Source organism: Falco cherrug, chromosome 3 (assembly GCF_023634085.1).
Source record: "Falco cherrug isolate bFalChe1 chromosome 3, bFalChe1.pri, whole genome shotgun sequence".
NCBI classification, from domain to species: domain Eukaryota; kingdom Metazoa; phylum Chordata; class Aves; order Falconiformes; family Falconidae; genus Falco; species Falco cherrug.
Genome location: NC_073699.1, coordinates 21,620,329 through 21,640,593, shown reverse-complemented (window position 1 = coordinate 21,640,593; position 20,265 = coordinate 21,620,329). Strand labels below are relative to the sequence as shown.

The 20,265-nt window shown below is 43.2% G+C and overlaps 1 protein-coding gene across 1 annotated transcript in view; it reads left to right on the top strand.

The window, feature by feature from the left end:
- The first annotated feature begins 9,104 nt into the window (after positions 1-9,104).
- Positions 9,105-20,265, top strand: part of SLC30A8 (solute carrier family 30 member 8) — a 22,236-nt gene continuing 11,075 nt past the window's right edge. Inside the window, exons 1-2 of the mRNA XM_014281765.3 lie at positions 9,105-9,184; positions 17,513-17,721. Of these exons, the coding sequence (XP_014137240.2) occupies positions 9,105-9,184; positions 17,513-17,721 (289 nt within the window). The remainder of the gene's footprint in view (positions 9,185-17,512; positions 17,722-20,265) is intronic.

The following is a 20,265-nucleotide window of genomic DNA, read 5'->3' as shown; positions in this document are numbered from 1 at the left end:
TACATTATGACTGTTTCTACCTGCCTATGGCTCTTCCTGAATAAATGCCATGTTCCAGCACAGCAATTATTTTAATTGCAGATGTTTCATCAGGCTGCATGACATATTGCTGTCTCTTAGAGCAGGCTGTTTACTTCTACGCTACAACCAGGGTCTCATCACTGGGTGACACAGGTTAATTACACTGTGAGAAACGCTAGATAATGTATGTGACTGCATGTGCGATCCTGAGCTAAAGGCAAGCGTAGATTCAAAGTGGAAGTTAAAATCACTGCCATGACCTGTCCTGCTTTAGTGTATGAATCACAGGATTGTGGAAAATTCATGCTGGAAGGGCCGTCGGGATCTCTCTAGCCCAGCAACCTGCTCAAAGTAGGGTCAGCTCTCAGGTCAGACAGGTTGCTTAGGGCTGTACCCAGGCAGGGCTTGAAACACTTGCAGGATGGAGATGGTCCGACCTCACTGGGCATCCTGCTCCAGTGCCTGACTGTCCTTGTAGGGAAAAAGATTCTCCTTATATCTAGCCTCAATTTCTCTTTTTTTTTCATTTGATGCTTATTGTCTCTCATCCTCCCACCATGCACAGCTGTGAAGAGCCTGGCGCCACCTCCTCGAGGACCTCCTTGTGGGCACTGGGGGCTGCTGTTAGGTCTTCCCCCAAGCTGTCTCTTCTCCAGACAGAACCAGCCCAGCTGCCTCAGCCCCTCCTCACAGGACCAGTGCTCCCACCCTGAGCATCTCAGTAGCCCTCAGCTGAACTCGCTCCCATTGACCAATATCTTCCCTGTGACATTTTGGCTTCCAGAGATGACTGCTCTTTGATTTTGACACTGCTTCTGTTCAAGTATTAATCATGTATTAAGCTGTTATATGCTGTTGGCTGATCAAGAACTGCCACAGCAAAGGTCATTACAGGGATTTCAGAGGTGGATGACATGACATTGCATAGAACCACTTGGAATTTGCAACCAAAACAGATGTAGTTTTCATAACAATTTTTCTTTTGTTTATTTTTTTTCCTTTTTCACTTCTTTCAACAGAAAAAGTTCTTAAATACATAAGAGAGATTTTTGCCTTCATTTTGCCTAAGCCATGATATGCAAAAATAAAAAATGGATTTTTAATGTCAGTTTAAAATATTCTTTTGAAACAAATAAACCTTGCTGCAGGCCCTTTGGAAAAGGTGGAGGATCCTTTGAGTTTCAGGGCAGAAGGAAGCCTGATATTAATGGGGACCCAGAAGAGCCACAAGAACAGGAATGTGCGCTCACTACTGGGCAGGTCACTAGTGCAGAGCTGCAGCCACTGAATCCCCACAGTTCATCCACTCTGGAGGCTTTGACCTAAGTCTTTCCATGTGGCAACTGTGAAGAGCAACGTTTCACAAAAATATCAGATACAGAACATTTCTCCATGTTCTTGGGCACAGGCATTAAAGAAGATCGTGAGGACTTTTTCCAGAAGACCGTCTATTATCCTGGTCAGAGCGTGGTTCGGGAAAGCATTTATACTCCCAGTAGAAAATAAGGATAACTTGAAAAGTTTTTCACTGTGCTCTCACTGCTGCTGCCAGACTTGCAGCTGTATATTGCCATATTACAGCATCACCATGGTGATCACAGGAAATGCAGGTAGGTATCCACATCTGAGAGTTCAATGCTAAATCAATTGCAAATTGTGTACTTTAATGCACTTTAATTCATTAAGTCAGGGTTTCATTGTGGTCTCTCCTTCACTAGCATTATTCAGTATTTTCATTATTGCCATGGAAAGAGGCATAGAGAATATGTTTATTAATTTCTCAGATGACCCCAATCTGGAAAGGGTTACCTGGAGGACTATAAAATAGGATTAGAATTCAGAATACTTTTGACAAATTGAATACATGATTAAAACAAAGAAAGATGATGCAATGCAATCAGTCCGAATGAAAGGTATTTATACATAGGTAGTGATAATCATCTACTCAAATATGCAATAACTGGAGTGGGGTAAGCACCAGTATAACAGGAGATTGGTCTGGCAGGGGAGGACACTTAGCAAATCACAAGGTGAACCAACTTCTGTAACATTATACTATTGCCAGAGAAGTATCTATTGCCATGGGATACATAAGCAGGAATTTGTCTATCTGACACATAGAGGAAATCATTCTTTCAGCTCTGGCATGGCCCCAGCTGGAGCATGTGCCCAGCCGCTGTAGCTCGGAAATGATGCAGCGGCTGGTGAGTGTCCAGGGGAGAACGGTCCAAAACCACAGCCCAAAGGAACTGGAGCCATTTGAACAGAGAGGCACAATTGCCGCTTCTAACACATAAAAGGTAGCTATAGAGAGGGAAGGAATTAATTGTCCATTATGAGATAATGGCTTCAATTACAGTGAGGTTTGAGTTAGGCATTAGAAAAAGCTTTCTAATAGCAAGAATAATTAAGCACAGAAATAGACTGCATGAGGAATATCCATCACTGGAGGCTTTTAAGAGGAGGCTAGAAGTGTCTGTAAGCTGTACAGGAATGGGCAGTCCAGCCATGGGGCTGAAAAGGGGGAAGAGCTGTTCTGATTTTGTGCTAGCAAGCAGAGAGGATTTACATTTTCTAAACGCAAATCTCATGGCTGTGATACAATGTGTTTGCGTAGCACTAGCACACAGATGACCTGGAGCAAGTAATTCATTTATTAATGTGTGCAAACCCCAATAGAAGGCCTATTCTTACAGATGGCACCTCAAAATGTTAGGAACACACAGGACGGGGCATCAAAGTAAACCCTGTGATCCATCCCTTGGTTAGCCCAGATGCTCCGCAGGAACTGGGCTCCAGCTGATGCTGCAATGTACCAGTATATATAGGCAGGAAAAAGCCTAGCAGGAGAGTGTGACCAACCTTTGTAATAATCAGCGTGCTCTTACTTAGATGCCTTCCTGCCAGATTTTGCTTAGATCAAATTTTTAATTGGTGTTTGGATACTCTAGGCAGTGGGGGAGTGCAGAGGGAGGCTGATGAAGAAGTTCTTTTATAGTAGGAACACTAACCTGTATGTTACCAAATCAGCTAATATGTTGGTATCCTAAAGATATCTGCAAAACCCTGGTACTTTTAAGAGAGGAAACTAGATACAAATTTATCAACAGGCTTTGAGCGTTGGAAAAAGCAAGAGCCAGACTCTTTAAATGTCATATTAAATGCAAACTTAGCAGTATTTACCAGCTTCACACTACCCTTGGTATCGTCAGGTAGTTCAGGGATTTGATTACAGTCATCATGACAATGCTATAATAAAAGATTATGAATAGCTTGTTGCCGGGTTGGGAGCAATCTGGAAATCTCGTATCATAAAACCAGCATTCAATCTCTTTATCTTTATTATATTAAAAAAGTTATAAAAACTCACTGCGTAAATTTTACTGTGCTCCATACACAAGAGACACATTATTTAACTCTTTATTTAATTTCCAGATGCTCTATATATGCCATATAAAAGGTATCCAGAGAACCCAGGCAGGAAACAGGCTTGCAGTAGGCAGCTCAGAGGTATGCATGTGTGGAAAACACCATGAAAATCATAGCTTACCTAGTGTGTTTTGCTTCCCTAAGCTAGAAGCCTTTCAACCATTTCCACAGGTTGCATTTCAGGCTGCAGGTTGATGTCCCTTCATGCTGGCTGGTGCTGCCTGGGGTTCACATATGTGTTGTACCTCTGAGATGCTGGATCCTGGATCCCCTGGCGTTGCCTGCCTTAAAACACAGCCACTGTGACCCATTCGGATGCCTTACATGGGTATATCGCTGCATGCCATGATACAGTGCATGAGTGGCAGTCTTTGATGTCCCAGCCCCGGACTTATACCGGAATGTCCAATTGGTCTTTAGCAGAAAGGAGAGAGAAAATGCATGTCTGCAGAGAAAATCTTACCCAGGTAACAATTCACAGGAGTCAGAGCAATGTGGGCTGCATTTCACCAAGAAGTTTTAAGGATGCTGTCCCTCTGTAATGACACAAGTGTGCTCGTGTGGCCAGGGAGCCCTCGTGCTGCCCCAGGGGTGTACCCAGCTCTGGTGCCTGAGGACATCCTACACAGTCGGAAACTGGAAGGGGAGTGAAAAAACCCCCTCACTTTTTCAAAGTCTCACCATTCCTGAACATTTGAATGGTGAGCCCTGGTTTCCTACCTGCCAGTAATATTACACATCATCGCAAAGAAAAGTTCAGAAGTCCTGCGGGGAAGAAAAAGTGTTTGAGCGATGACCAGTGCCTGCATGGCACAGGCAAGAAGGACGTGAGCTCTGTTTAACCACCAGCAATTTGACAGGCTTGAGAAATCCTGGTTGCTGGGAAGCCTTTGCGCAGGATGTCCCTGCAAATGCTTTTACCAGGTTGCTCTGTCCTTTTCTTAATTCAAACTGCAATTACAGGGATGATAAAATGGAAAATAAATATATATGCAGTAGCTGAGAAAAACCAATTAGTTTTGCGCTGGTGAGAAATAACACAGAACTCCTTGTGTCTTTAACAAACTGGCTCTCAATATATATTGTAATGTATCTTCATGACCTGCGTATACTTAGGAAGACCATGACAATGAAATGTATGTTGGAAGTGTAATAAAGGAACAAATGCAGTAAAGTTACTATATTTTATTAGTAGAAGAAAACAATTAAAATTATATCTAGGTAGTAACTTAGGAACCAAATGTCATAGCTGTCTCTTTTGCTGCCAAAATATGTGTACTCTCTTCCTAACAGTCTCTTTCCCCAAGGAAAAATAAATGTATCTAAGAAATACTTGTTAGCAATGCAATTACAGGCTTAATTCCCCAACCAACTTCAGACATCATAAAAACAAAAACAAGCAGAAGCCCTTTGCAATAGCAATGAAAAAGAGACAGAAAAACACTAAGTATTCAGAGAAAGTTAATAATATATTTTTGTAACAAAAGCTGACACACTCTTTGACAGTAACATTTGAGAAGTCATTAGTATTTGTTTTTCAACTGTACTGTCTTCTTCTTTTAAGCTACAACCTAGAATGAAAAACTTCCAAGGGTAGGCTCTGTGCTACTCCTTAACGGGACTTTTGGGACACTTAGACACCAAGGTAGCTTGCCAAACTCTCACAAGAACAAAGCACCTGTAACAAAATAACATTTCTTGACATTATTTATTTCTGAAGGTCTGCTCCCTCCAAGGAACTTAACGAGAGCTGGGTTACTTGGGCAATGTGGATTCAACCATGAGAGCTGAGATGCTGAGAAGCTGATTCAGAGCACTTCCAAAATGTTTGCCCTAAGAAAATAACATTAGAAGGAAGTTTGAATGAATAAAATAAAAAAGGGCAAAAAGTGTTAAACCTTACTTTTTATGTGGTCATACAGATTAGACCCATATTCATACCCCACCATGGAGAAAGAAAACCTTCGAAAGCCCTGGCACGGGCAATATGAAGTTTGTAGCTGTGCAAGGCTCATGCCTGTGGTGTCCTTCAGGACTCCCATGCTGTGCTCTAGATTCATCCCATGTCTTCTTAACGTACTTACCAGTGTCCTTCCTGCCCAGCCTGGGCACCCTGAGCTCTCTCGCTATCCATAGCAAGGTCCTGAGCTCCTCATCTGTGAGGGGTTGTCTCACACCATTAGCTTCACCAGGAGAAACTCTGAGCTTGGACACTTCCCTGCATGGAGAGCAGGTGTCTGATACCCCCTGACCTGGGGCTCCAGCCTGCATGGAAGAATCCCATTTGATTTGGTAGCAGCACAGACTTTTATTGTTGAAGGCAGTGATGCACACCACAAAGTGGTACCATGCTATGTTCCTGCTAGATCCCCACTCCCAAGGAAAACTCAAATTTCTTTGACAAGGGCCTGAAAAGTAAGAAGACTTTTTCTCCCCAGCTACTTTGTGTAATTTGAAATACTCATCTAAGACATTGCAAAGGACTTACTACCCCTCAGTAGAGACATAGTCAGTGGCTATCAAAAGTCTCCATTCTTTTGAAATATTGGTGTCAAATCCAAGATAAAAATACTGAAGTTTAAAAATTCAGTATTTTAAAATATTGAACATTGACATCCTTTTAATGATTTTTAAATTTGCTCTAAATCAGAGTAGATAGTTTCCTTTTGACAGTCACTTTCAAAAGGTTACTGCATTACTAGTTTCACAAGAAGAGGGAAGTGCTTTTTCTCTCAATTTGTCTTGCCTCCAACCTTGAATCCCAAAATGACAGATGGCTGGAGAGGTTCCAGTCAAAGGCATTGGAGCTTCACTGGGTGAAAAAGCATATCCTCACTATAAATGCAAAAACTGTAATAATCAAGCCCCAGGAATCACAAATGCCTGGATCCCTTCATTGCAGGCAATGCAGTACAGAGCTACTTGAGCCCATGCCACAGAAGGGTGGAGAAGAACTTTGCAGACCATCTCTAAGATGTCTCATGCCTGATAAAACTAACAGACTTCACTGGCATTTTCAATTAATAGATGCACCAAATTTCTCTCGGTACATTTAAGCTGTCAGTATCTACTCCCATAATGACAGGATGAGAGTTTGGGGTTTTTTTAAATATATATATATTTAAAGTGTGGCTGATTAAAGTTGAAATGGGATCAAGGATATGCTATTTTTACTGATGGAAATTTTGTATAGTAAGTACAAGGAGCTTTCATTTGAAAAAGCCAGTGTACTGCCTCACATGTCTGCATTGGATGCAAATCTTGAGAAATGTCCTTGACAAGGACAGTGTCCTTGTCAATGGAACTGGTATGATGGGATATGTGACATTTTTAATGTAGATTCAGAAACAAACTGCATTATTATTGGAAGTCGAAGATGAATTTATTGAGACAGTCTGAATAATTTCTCTGAAGCAGAAATTCCACAGACAGCTGCTGTCTCTCTCTTAATGAGTTTCAGAGTCTGTGTAAAGAGGAAACCCAAGTCTTTGTGGAAAGCTCTGAAGAGATTTCTTTCTATCCTGCCTCACAGCCTGTCTCCTGAGAAGCACAACCATCAGCACTGACAACAATAAACACAAAACAAAGGTCTAGATTAAATGCTGGGAATGATCTATGGCTTTGTTTTTCTGGTATGCACCTGAGGCTGAAGACCCTTTTGCAAAATGATGGAAACTCATCTATCTCACTTACAAAAGTTATGTGCTTCCAGTGATTTGAAACAGAAGCAGGTTTTATCTGTAATCTTCTGAGGTGGATTTTAAGTTTTCCTTAAATTAAGGGTGCTTAGACCTGATACTTTGGCTTAGCACCTCAGAAATACTGAGATCCATTATAAATCATGTCCCAGGCCAGGTTTATCTTTCAGGCGTCCCTTGTCTGTGACAGGATGTTGGTGTTTGGTAATTTCTAAAGGAAATATGAGTTGAGAAGTGCACAGGGACACTGCAATAACAGTGGTATTTATGGGATGGGGAGCCAGGAGAAGCGTTTGTTGGGTATGAATTACAAGCCTGTGTCAGGTTCCAGGGTGCACAGCTGGAAAGGCCACCTTCCCTGTCCTTCCTTCCTCCCTCTTGGTGGCAGAAAAAAATTGCCACTTCGTGGCATTTCTGGGGTGGTAAGTAATGTGGTACTTCTGTTTTGTAAGATTTCTGCAAATGCTCTGGGTCCATACTTGGACCTGAGCCTCTTCTCAAAACAGCTCTGCCAGCCATCCACATTGTCAGGTCCAGTGAGTGACTGCAACTTTTAAGAAACATTAAAAAGCAACTTTTTAATGTCCAGAAGAAGCTAGGAAGTCCCAGGAATGAGTCAGAAAATTGATCTCTTCTACCAAAGGGGCTTATAAGGGTGAGTAGGTGGGTATAAGCACCTGAGAAAAGGCTCTTGAGAAAAGAGCATTAGAGAGGCAGAGGTGACAGCACATTGTGGAAAAAACATGTATTTCTGCTGCTTGCTGACAGCTGCTCAAAAAAGTGTTTGAGATACCATCAGCTCCTTGGCTTACAGGTTGCAGCGAAGTGTGAGGCAACATGTGGATCTCTGACAGCATAAACCCAATTGTTTGCAGTTATATGATGTACAAATGCGCCCCCCGACTCCATGGATCTCAGACAGACTATGTATTCTGCAAGCTGGGGGAAGGGAGGGGAGATCCCAGCTCTTCATGTACATATTAAGCTACCAATGGTACAAAAAAGCTGCACAATTTAAATGCAGCACCCAGCATTTGCTCACTGCCTGTTCCTAACCTCTCCTTAGAAGGCAGCGCACAGGTAGGGATCTCCATCCCTGCCTGCTTCTGCTGAGGGCAGAGTAAAACACAGGCAGTGCCGGGGCAAAATTTCCCATTAGCACTGAAGAGCATGTGTGAGGCCAGGCTGTAGAGAGGTGAGAATGGAAGTCTTCTCCTCCCCTCCGGGGACTGCGGCTGCCGACGGAACTAACAAACTGAATAAAGCAGAACTAACAACCTGCAGTCCTTCCCGGTGAAATGAAGATTTCAATAACCTGTGTTGCAAATGGCAATAATAAGCTGTCTCTTCTGTTTCAAACCGTTAGGAGCAAACGTGCCAGGGGTAGAAATCAGTCTTTAGAGCAATCACTTAGATTAAAAGGCTTGCGCTGAGCCAGGGTGAGAGAAGTGTACTTTCCTCCTGAGCCGAGGAAGCAGAAAGGCAAACAGCAGTTCGACTGTTTCCAGGTGAATTGGGCTGTTTCATCACCTTCCTCCCCCCTCTCAGTGCACCCATGCGAGCGCCTGTGTGCGCGTCGGTGTGCAACCTGCCGTGCCTGACCCCGAGCCGGCAGCAGGGAACGCATGCACCCACTGCCTGACCACGGAGCGTGTCACAGCGTCAGGCATGGAGGGGAAAACAAGGAAAACGGGGAGGGTGGCCTCAAGTCTCCTAATCTGACATAGCCACCTAGTTGCTGGTTGGCATGTTTTAGTGGCGCTACCAGTGCTGGGAAAGCAGCTTTCTCTTGCAGTGGGTTTGAGAAGATTATTAAAAGCTTTACATTTAAAAATATTTGGCAGTGATTTCTGCCTAAGTCGGGAGGACATTTGTGCCCACATCTGCTTCCAACAGAGAAAAAAGAGTTTAAGGCGGGGGAAAACCCAGGCAACCCCCTCCCCCTCAACTTTCCTCATGGCTGCCAAAAAGGGTCTTGAAAGAGCTTGCCTTGTGAGTCAGAGGGACACCAAGAAGTACTCCTTGGCCCTAGACAGGTAACACAACTCTCTGTTTCCTTTGCTGCCATTGCTTTGTCTTTGAGAGCAATACGAGATCACCTATCTGCTGGCGGGCTGCAGCAGTCAAATTATGGGGAGTTTCACAGTGCGTACAGGGAACATCTTTCACTACTTTCAAAATGTTTTGTTTGATTTTTTCCTTCCCAAACTTTCTTATTAAGTGTTTGATGCGTTTACTAGACAGCAGCCTGACGTGTCTGCATCTGTGATGGATTGAACCAATCTACTGTTGAAGCCAGTGTCTCCTGATATATATTTTATAAGCTTAGTAGATTTATTGTAGGATGCAAAACCTCATGGATTATGCTGCAATTTTAGGCTGAATTATAATAGTGTTATTGACACCATATTTGATTCAGGGCTCCTTCATGCTTGAATGTCTAAATTATCTATTTGGTCTGAAAGAAATGCAATGCTGTTACAGACTTGATCCTGCAAAAAATTTTATTCATGCGGATAGTCTATCAGACTTGGAGTTGATGTACCTCTCATGTGCCAGAGGTCCTGTGAGTAAATGCTTGCCTGAGTGAGGAAAGACCTGAAAACATGTGATATGCTGTAGCTTGGGTTAAAAAATGAATATAAATGTCTATCACAAAATAGTTTTGCAGTTGAACTTCTATTCATTCTTCCTCTTGACTCAGACCAGCAAGTATTTTTAAAAGAAAATAGCTGCTCAGTTACAGCCTAGCACCTCTTGACATTTCCATTATCTCATTGGTTTTCAGGTTGTTTATGTCTTGGCTTTCTTAAAATGTATGGGACAGAAACTTGGCGTAAACACTGTCAGTTCAAATGGAAATCTGTCTCTCCCTGTTCTTATACTGGGGTCACTGCCATCGTATTTTAGTCATTTCAGTGTCTGGGTTATTATTTAAATATTATTACATGGCTCCATAAATACACATGGCACTGTCCAAAATTACTTTTGTGGTAATATTTATATTTTTAAAAGATCCCATATGATTCTGCAATTCATTTTAGTTACTGAAGACTCTGAGAGCTTTTTTGACAGTTTGCAATTTTGTGGGCACAGCTTCAGCGTTTGAAATCCTTTGGCCCCTTGACACCTCTGGACACAAGGACATCTCTGGACAAACCCTTCACACAGTGCGGGGAAGGGTGCCCAGAGACAGGGGTAGTTGTTGGGCTGCCTTGTGAGGAAGCTCTCGTTTTCCCTTGATCACTGGCAACAGGGAATATCCCAGTGAGAAGAGGGGTAGGATGCACGTGGCGGGCACAGTCTCTGGCAGATGATCCTCCCATCTGAGAGCTGACTCACTTTCTGGAGGAGCTGATTTCTTTCTGATAATTATTTCTTAACTCAGGAATTAAATTAGTTGGGGTGAACCACTGCAACGACTGGAGTGTTGGGCTGATTGCTGCAGATACGTCCAACAGCCCTTGAGCTTGGGGGCTAGTCCCAGGAGGGCTCCACAGCAGAGGTCCTGAGATGGCTGGATTATGGCAGGGGTAACACAGCTCTCCAGGAGGAGGACTTGTCATCCAGCATGTGGCTTTTGTGCTGCACCTGCTCTCAGCTTTTCTTGCAGGTGAAATTTGACTAACAGCACAATCTAATTACTCTGCCCCAGCAACAACCAGAAACGGGGTCTGAGAGCTGGGGTCTCCCACCTGTTCAGAAGAGCTGGCAGCTCAGGGGAAGCCCTCACCCTGCTCCCCCTGGCAGCCCGGTGAGCCAGAGTGCCAGCCCAGGGGCTGGAGCCAGCGTGGCAGGGTGTGTTGGGGCGTGTGTGTGTGTACATACATGTACCTTCTGGGCTCCGGCTTGCACAGACCAGCTGCACGCACAGCTTCAGGTGTCTTAAGCTGTTCAGTAGCAATAAGGTCATCTTAGCCTTTAGTATAAATTACCACATTTTCTCATCCCCTGTGTGTAGGCTTAATGAACAGCTCTAATGCTTTCATCAGAATTTATTTTGCACACAGATTGCCTATTCCTTTGCCATCCCCCAGTGCCTTTCTTTTTAATAAATGCCATTATTACAATACGCAGGGAACAAAACTGTATTTATCTTAGCCACATGAGTAGGAAGTATGAAAACAGACCCCTTTCCCTGCACACAGGGCTGTGGGGGAGCATGCTTTGCACATGCCAGGCCCGTCTGTAGTCATAGTGGGTTTGGATGTGTTGAGGTTTCTCATGCCAAACCTGAAATGCCTACAGGGGTCTGGGCTTTAGCTGAACTCTTTGAAAATCAGGTCAGCTGTAGGCTTGTAGGATAATTCATGTTGAAAGTGACCTCAGGAGGTCTCTGGTCCAACCTCCTGCTCAAAGTGGGGTCAGATGAGATCGAATGAGGTTGCTCAGGGTTTACTCTTGAAAAAAATCTCTCAGGACAGACACTGCACAACGTCTCTGGACAATCTCCTCACAGTCTATTTTTCTCCCTTATATTCAGTCTGAACCTCTCTTGTTTCAGTTTCTGACCGTTGTCCTAGTCCTTCTTCCATGCACAGCGATAAAGCTCTGTTTTCTCAATAGCCTCCTCAAAAGTACCACCAGGCTGCTACTAGGTGCTTGTGAGCCCACCTTCAGTTCCCACAGAAGAAGTGCTCCAGCCCTCAACCATCCTGGTCACTCTGTTGAACCTGTGCCAGTTTATTGATCTTTCCTGTCCTGGGGACTCCAAAACTGGGCACAATATTCTAGATGTGGTCTCAAATGTCTGTCCCAGGTGCAGGACTTTGCATTCATCCTTGCCAGATTTCAGAAGGCCCCTGTTGACCTCTTCCTCCACCCTGCCTATGGCAGCCTTGCCCTGCAACGTACCAGCTGCCCCCCTAGGTTGGCATCATCTGCCACCTTGATCATGGTGCACTCCATCTCCTCCTGTAGGTAACAGACAAAGATATCACACAGGACTGGTACCAGGGCAGGACACCACTTCTCACCAGCCTCCAGGAGGGGTATGAACCACAGTGGTAACAGGGTCTGAAGCTGAGCACTCAGAACCTCCTGCTTTATGCAAAAAGTGTTGTCTGTAAGTCATATCAAGAAAGATTCGTATCATCTGCCTTTCAATTAGATATGAATTAGGTGTCTAAGATAGTTTTCTATGGTTTTTTTACAGTCAATGGTGGTGGTGGGAGAGGATAAATTCTTCAGGTGATTGATCATTTGTTATGTTATTTTTTATTTGTTATCATCTATCTAGTGATCTAGATAACCACTTATCAAAGTCTAGGGAATGTCTTGAGCAAATTCCTGAAGTTTCCAGGAATGAAGACAAGCCAGATGATCTTATTTCTTGCTGATGATAGATCAGAAGGAAATCAGATAGATTCACTAGAAATATTCAATATCCCACTTCATATGTCAGTGGATTTGCAACTCATGTACAAACTACACTGTGAGCTAGATTTTGGCTTGATCCAGCATGGTTATCTGGATTTCTGATTATGTTCTTTATATGTCATTATAGTGGGATTTTGAATACCATCACACAAGTGAAACTTGACGCATCTAGTCTCAAAGTCTTCAGTTTTATTTTGTCTCTGAGGCAACAGACAACAAAAAAAAAAAAAAAAAAAGGGAAGGAAAAAAGTGGGCAATGCTGAAAGGAGAGATGTGTAAAAACCCTAGGGCTTGTTTTCATGTAAAAGCTTTTAACACAGGGCATTAACATGACCTGTGGTTATGTCTATCTATTAGTGAAGCCTTAGGCTTGTAATTGATTCCTGTCTGCCAAGCTCATACCAGTAGGCAAAAAGTTTGAAGTGAGCCTGGGAGATGATTTCTTCAGGTGGAGATTGATTTTCTGTAACAAGCACGTAGGGAATATTTTCTTCTTTTTTTGCCTTCCTGCAGGCAGTAGGAAAACTCTTATAAGATCAAACAGTCTTCATCAAATACAGGCTTTCCACCACAACTTGTGCTTTGCAAAAGTCAATGCTCAGGAAAACTTTAGGTGTTTCTTGTAACTTCTGAAGACTTTTAGCTGTGGGTCCTGTGGTTATGTCTGCTTTGTACCAGCTTGCCAGCTGGTCCCAGGAGCACACAGTCTCAGGTGTCCTCTCTGCGGACTCAGCAAAACCCATCCCGTTGCTTTTGCCCTTGTGTTAGGTGACATTAGGACCCCCTGGAAAGGGCTGTGTCTGCTCAGTACTGCCCATATGCCATCTCCATTATGCCCACTTCATCTCAGAAAAAAAATCAGAACCAAAATAGTAAGAGGTATGAAACAGAAATTAAATAGCTAGGACACCAGCTCAGAAAACTGATGGTTCAGAGGTCTAACAATCATACATAGAATCATGAATGATGTGATGAAGCTAAACAGGAAATAGTAATTCATTATTTCTAACAGTACAGGAACTAATTAAAATAGCAGGCAGACAGTGTAAGGGTAACAAAGAATGCATTATTTTTACACAAATCACAGTTAAATTGTGGAACTCAGCAGTTTCAAGTCAGCCACGTTTGTGGCTGAAAGATCTGTGAAGGACTGTTAGACACAAGCTCTGGCTCAGCCACCTCCCAGTCTCCAGGTTTGTGTGACTGGGGTGCAGTACTGCTCCGGACATGCTCCTTTTTGGTACTTTGTCCTTGTGTATTCCCTCCTGCTCATGACGAAGTTTCGATACTTGGCTACGTGTACCTTTGGTCTAACTCCATGCAGCTATCGTTAAACTGTTACACAGAAGGAAATTTATTGACAATATATTTATGCATACATGGCCAGGCCCTCAAAATAAGACTAAAGAAAGTAACCACAGGACAAACTCCCATCTACTAGACATCTAAAAGTATGCAAATACATAAATATTAGCCTTTGTTTTGTGGCCACAATAAAGAAAAGGAGAATCTGGACAGCCAGGCTATAGACAGATTCTCAAATGCCTTGGAAATATTTCAGATTGGTACATCAGTTGAAATTGGAGTGGTGCCAGCATAAGGGAGGTGACTATGGCTCTGATAAATTTTTCTCTGAAGGCAGTTTCATTATCCTTCCAGGCACAAAAAAATTACTATTTTCCCTTGTGAAGGAGATGATCTCCTGTGGGAAGTGCAGTGATTCTACATTTTGCTCTTTTGGCTGAGGATCTCATAATGGTCTAGGAGGATGGCAATTATTCCCATCAGCTTGCAGATCAAGGCACCCAACAGATCAAGTGAAAACAAACAAAAGGAAATTGTAATCAAAAGCTTTTGCTAATGATCTGTGTGGAATCTGCAATATGTATTAATTTTTTCTACTTCCCTCCCTCTGGGCATGACTCAGTAGGAGCCTTTTTGTGACATTCCCCTGAATACCTTTTTCACAAAGGAAAAGGAATGTGAAATGGAGAAAAATTATTTTTTAATCTGGGACTCTGCTTGCAGTGTGCTGGTGCAGAGATCCGATGCTCAAAGGCTACATCTTGCTCTAACACGCCCAGAAAGGGTTTATGGTTTGACAGAGCTGATCTCTGCACCTTAAGCTTTTGATTTACACATTTATAAAACTATCTCTTAGATTCTTTTAATTAGTGGCAGCTTGCTCTCGGAAGAAAAAAATAATGGTTACGCACAGGAGCTGGCAGGGGTTTTCCTAACTTATCGGGCCAGATGCTGCTCTGCAAGTTCAAAGGGAGCAGCGGATGCTCGCCACCTCTGCCAACTGGGCCATTTTTATTTAGGTACCCTTTAGACAGAAAAATGTGACATTCGTGGGTTTACACTGTCTCTGTTTGCTTTTACATCTGTCAAACAAGATCTGTGGACAGTGCTTTCCTATCCTTTGTGTTACTCTGAGGTTTTGGTAGCTGATGGAGAGACTTGAAGATTAAAAAAGGGAGGGGGATCACAAAGCGACCTATTTTGTTAGCAGCAAGGAAAGGATTTGGTGGCTCAGAAATATGCAGGGGTAATTTTGGCATCCCTGCCCTGACAGGCTGTTGAGATGATCATGACTCATGTCGTTAAGATGATTTTAATGTTCAATGCCAGCTGATGAAAATTGAGTTAAAGGGAAATTAATTTTACATGCAAACTATAGAAAAGCATTACAAGTTAACTCCAGAGAGGGATCATGAGAAAGAAAACCTTGCATACCCTGATCTCCAGGGGAAAGTGAGAGAACTACAGTATTTCATTCAGCCATCTGGAAGGAATCAGTTTGTGGTACCTTCTGAGTCTAATTCATCAGGAAAATATTGTACATAAGTGACACAGCGCACATGAGGAGCCTGATGAATGTAAAACTGAAAGACTGGAGAAGGACTGGCTAACAGGGACCCTGGCTGCCAGATGGGCAGCCCATTCCCCAGGCGGCCCAGCTCCCATTTATTTGTTGTTGTGGGGAAGATAAATGAAAAGACTGACAAAGGGACTAAGAAAACTCACTGTCTCCAGGCATCAGGCATTAAATCTGACCAGTTGCTCTTTCACACAATCTCCTTACGTACAGGGGGAACCGGTCGCCTCTGCTGAGCAAACAGAGACCACATGCTAACCTGGCTGGGAAACAGGCTGACTCAGGGGAACATGTTGCATCCTTGGAACATCTCAATAATATTTAGAAAACCAAATCCATGCTGATTATCTACAGTTACAAGGCTTGGCTGCCTAGTTGGGTCAGCTCTTCTCCTTTTGCCAGTACCTCTGTGGTGCTGGTGGATGCAAGGGGCTGAGGCATTCACAGCTCCATGGATTAGGAGGCTTTGCCTCCTGCCCATCAGCGCGATGTGTGCTGCGGGGTACCTGGCAGGACTTCGGACCTGCTGAGCAACTGCAGCCCCCTCAGGCTGCCCAAAAAGGCAGCTGGAAAAAGCTTGTGATTTCAGTAAGATTTTTTTCTTGACATCAACTACTGCAGATTGGCGGCCACCAGCATAATTTCTTTCCTGTAAGATTTTAGGCATCTTGACACTTTGATAGACAGCGCAGAAACGCTACATGAAGTCACCAAGATCCATGTACATCCCAGAACACAGGTCTCCTTCACACAACTGAAGAAACAATACTTCCTGGTCCCAAAGGGAAGTCCTTGGTCAGAATGGGGAAAGAGACTGTTATTACTGGGGCAGTTAAGCTCAGCCCCACATCATGCCCCTAGGCTAATTCAGACTCAGAAAGAGCAGTGGAGTTTGCTGCATCCCTGGGCAGGCTTGCAGACCACGGCCCTCATGCACAGACCTCACATGGCTGTAAAATGTGGCTACCTGGCTTTTACACACATGCATCTGGGCAGAATTCACCTTTTGAAGTCACAGTGTGCTCCCACAAGTCTCAGTATAGGGCAGGGGATGTTCTACCAACAGGGTTATCACCTTAGGAGCAGCTGTGGCAAAAAATGTTGTATCTGGAGAGACATAATGGTTTTCAGCTGAGCCTCCTGGGACAGAGTTTGGGGAGGGGTTGCCATTTGGGCACTTCTCAGTTGAGAGGTAAGGAGGAGGGAAGGTGCTTGTTTACCACCTGGGGGAGTCTCTGGGCTGCTCTAGTGAAAGCACCAGATGTCATAGTCATCCAGGAGCTCCTGCAGTTGCAATGCAATGTGCGTGGCCCTGGATCTCTCTACCACCATCCCATATTTCCTATGCAAAAGCCCTGAGAAGGGCTGCACTGAGTTTTTGTGGCAGAGCAGATTTGGTTGGGAAATCACTTGTGATGGAGCAATGCTCAAAGAGCCACTTCCACCAAACTTCTTGCCTTTCTATGAAATCAGTGGCAGAAAAGGGTCAGCATACTATGGAAAATTTAGTTCTTTGATTTTTTTAAGTGCCTTTGAAATTTTTTGGCTAATATTTTCTGTGCTCAGGCTCTGCCAGAAGATCGATAGTTTTCCTATGTATGTGGAAATTCGAGATAAAATAGTTCTGCATGCAAAAAGAGGAGAGAAATATCTTTAGTCAATTACATTTGAGAAGAAGTAAACTTTTTTAAAAGTAGTCTTCTTGACAAAGCTGTTATGAATAAAAACCTGAATTTTTCCATCGAATTATCTCCATGCTATGCTAAATTTGGTTATATTTGCATGATGTATGACTTTTTGAAAATCACACGGTGTGCATAAAATACACAGCCTAAGAAAGTCACTTTGTGCTTCATAAACTGCTAAATGATGTAGGAGAGCCCAAAGAGCAGGGAAACACAGCCAAGCAGTCATTTCATGTGCAGCTCCCTTCTGCAGAGCCCTGCTTGTGCAAGCAAGCCTCTTCTGTGACCTGCTCAGCTGTTCCCAATGCTGCTTTTATCCTTCAAAAGCATTAATTACATAGTTTCTGGGGATGCAGGGCTAGAAGCCCAAATAACCAGGGTTTTTCTTTTTTAACCTTCTGTTTCTTTCAATCCTGAAGGATAAGCTGGCATCAGAAGAACTTAAATGAAGAGAGGCAGCAGCAGGAAGCAGAAGTCACTGAAGCTAATCCAGCGCATCACTGTCACAGCTACTCACAGGCCTATGAGAACAGGAAAAGGGAGCAGCAGCGAGCCAGGAGGAAGCTCTGTGTAGCATCAGTAATTTGCGTCTTCTTCATGATTGCTGAGATTACAGGGGAGTACATTTGCTCCGAGAGAGCTCAGTTTGTTGCCCAGCACAGCCGTATTCATGCCCTTTTGCACACACTTCGACTGCAGGGACCCATGATGCACAGAGGTGAACCCACCTGGGATAAAACAGCATTCCTTTCTCCCAGTCTTTACAGGAATTGTGGGGTTTTTTTAAGGTGAAAATATCAAAATATTTTCATATATCCATTTAAAGATTGCAATCTGGGTAGGAATACAAAGATCAGTTAATGGTCTAAACTGTTCTCCCAGGTCTTTAAGCCCAGCTGAAAGTGGCTAGCATGTCTTAGCATCCTGTCACAAAAGGTTTCTAATAAACTGGGTTACATTTTTTTTGGAAAGATTAAAAGATTTTATATATTTATCCAGGCCAATGAGACCTCAGCACTGATGAAAGCTGCTAGCAGCAGGACCTGATATTAAATGCAACAGTCTTTACAAAATCCAGGGAAATCCAGGGCCAGATTCACCATCTGCTTTTCTACAGTTAAGTGAATGTATTTATACCAGGGCACGTTTATCTTTTGAATTGGCCTGCTGGTGTGTCTCGGGATCAATGGAAGATTATTCCCCTGTCTAATTAGCTTTCACTTCTGGACCCATCCTACAATACCCAGTACAAGTACTTGGCTCACTGATAGAGCATTAGCTTTCATTTTGTCCAACTGATCTGCTCTCCGCATGGCTTCTGTGATATTTATGCCTACCTGATAGTTCCTGGCTCTTTAATTGCCACTTCTCTGCAGTGAGGTGAGGTGAGGTAAAGGGATGAGGAATCCCACAGACATTTGTCACATGTGCCCCAGGGGATGTAACAAAAATCAGCCAGGAATGCCTCTGAAACCCATGTTTTCCCAGCTTCTGCATCTCTGGAGCCCCATGAAAATGAAACAGAAAGGCTTTGTCTTCCCCACAGGTGAGAAGTGGAGGTACTGAAAGAGCCGCTGCATTTCTGCTTTTTCCCCTGGCTGCCAAAGCCAGCAGGGACTTCTCCAACTCTTCCCTCCCACGCGCTGCTTCTGCATGAAGCCCCTTGTTCGTAGGTCATGTGCATTTCCTCCATGAAAACCGGTGCACACCGCTAATCTCCATGCAGTAATTTCCAGTGCCAGAAGTAATGTATTATTAATAAAACCATATCATCAGTACGCTTAATTTTGGTGAATGCGGCAATGCTAGAGGATAATTGGAAGGACAGATGATATGTTAACTAAATGTTTCATTTTGCTTAATGAATCATACAGCTTTTTTGCAGTGACAGCTTAAGTAACAGGCTTGAAGACCATTTTGCTTCAGACCATTAAACTTTGACAAACCAGTTACTGCAGTTACAGACAGCAGTCTATGGAGATTTTTGTAATTACGAACCATGCATTTAATTTTTTTAATCGTTAGGCTAGACTGCCTGAGCCTGATGATTGACCATTCAGTGACTGACAATTTCTAGTGCTTTGTGATATACAAAGCTATAAACATCCATTGTAGGTAATAGTAAGTCATAAAGGTCACTTGTTGGGAGCAATGACACAAAGAAATAAAAGCCTATAATGATTACACAGGCTTTACTCTTGAAAATAAAGAATATGTTCCCTTTCCTTCTCCTCTTAAGGGCAAACGGCTTTCGTGGGCATAATTACGCTAAACAAGAAACAAAGCTGCATCACTCTCAAAGAGGTTGAAAAGTTGTGCTTCTTTGTATCCCTAGGTCTTTCCGTGATATTTTTGCCCAAACCATCTGTGCTGGCCCTTACTGCTCTCCCAAAAGGGACACTGTTGGCTGAGCCTGATATACCAACTGTCTCTGAAAGACAATTATCTTCTGTTCTTCTAATGCAGATCCATCAAAATCTCTGTACATTTGGAGATACCAGTCAAATTGACGACATCCCGTGTACAGCCTTGATATGAAAGTGGTTTCCAAGGATTTTTAGTGGCTAAGGACCAAATGTGGCTTTCAAAGTACTTTATTTCCATTTGGGCACTAGAAAGAGAGGCAAGCCCCACACGTGTCCTCATGTCAAAAAGGAATATAAAGGCTTGACCGTGCTGCTAAGATAAGCAGACTGAGATCTCAGAAGCTCACCCAAGGCATTAGTTATGCCAGCAATACATAAAACATTAATTTGCCAACTTTTTTTCAAAGATGACAATCTAGAAGCAAGCTCTGGTAATGTCCCGCAGAAGATGGAAATACACTAGCCAAAATGCAATTGGGTTTTGCAGGCAGCTTGTGCTCTATATATTTGTTTGCTGAAAGATAGCTGATGCCTTGGTTGTTAACATCTGTGCACTGTCAGGCAAGCCTGCTTCCCTCTGCTATGCAGAATTGCTTACCACTTTAGAAACAGCTGTCCTGCAAACAGTGAAAGTCTAAGAGCTGGGTCATGACCACAAAGTATATGTGCATTTACACCTGGCCATGTTCTGGGAAATCCCTATTCTGTTGAATTTTTCATATTGCTGCAAAGAATGAGATGCCCCCAAATTCTGCAGTCATGCTTGCTGCCTTTTGGGAAGCAATTTTCAGACAGTTTTAAATGAT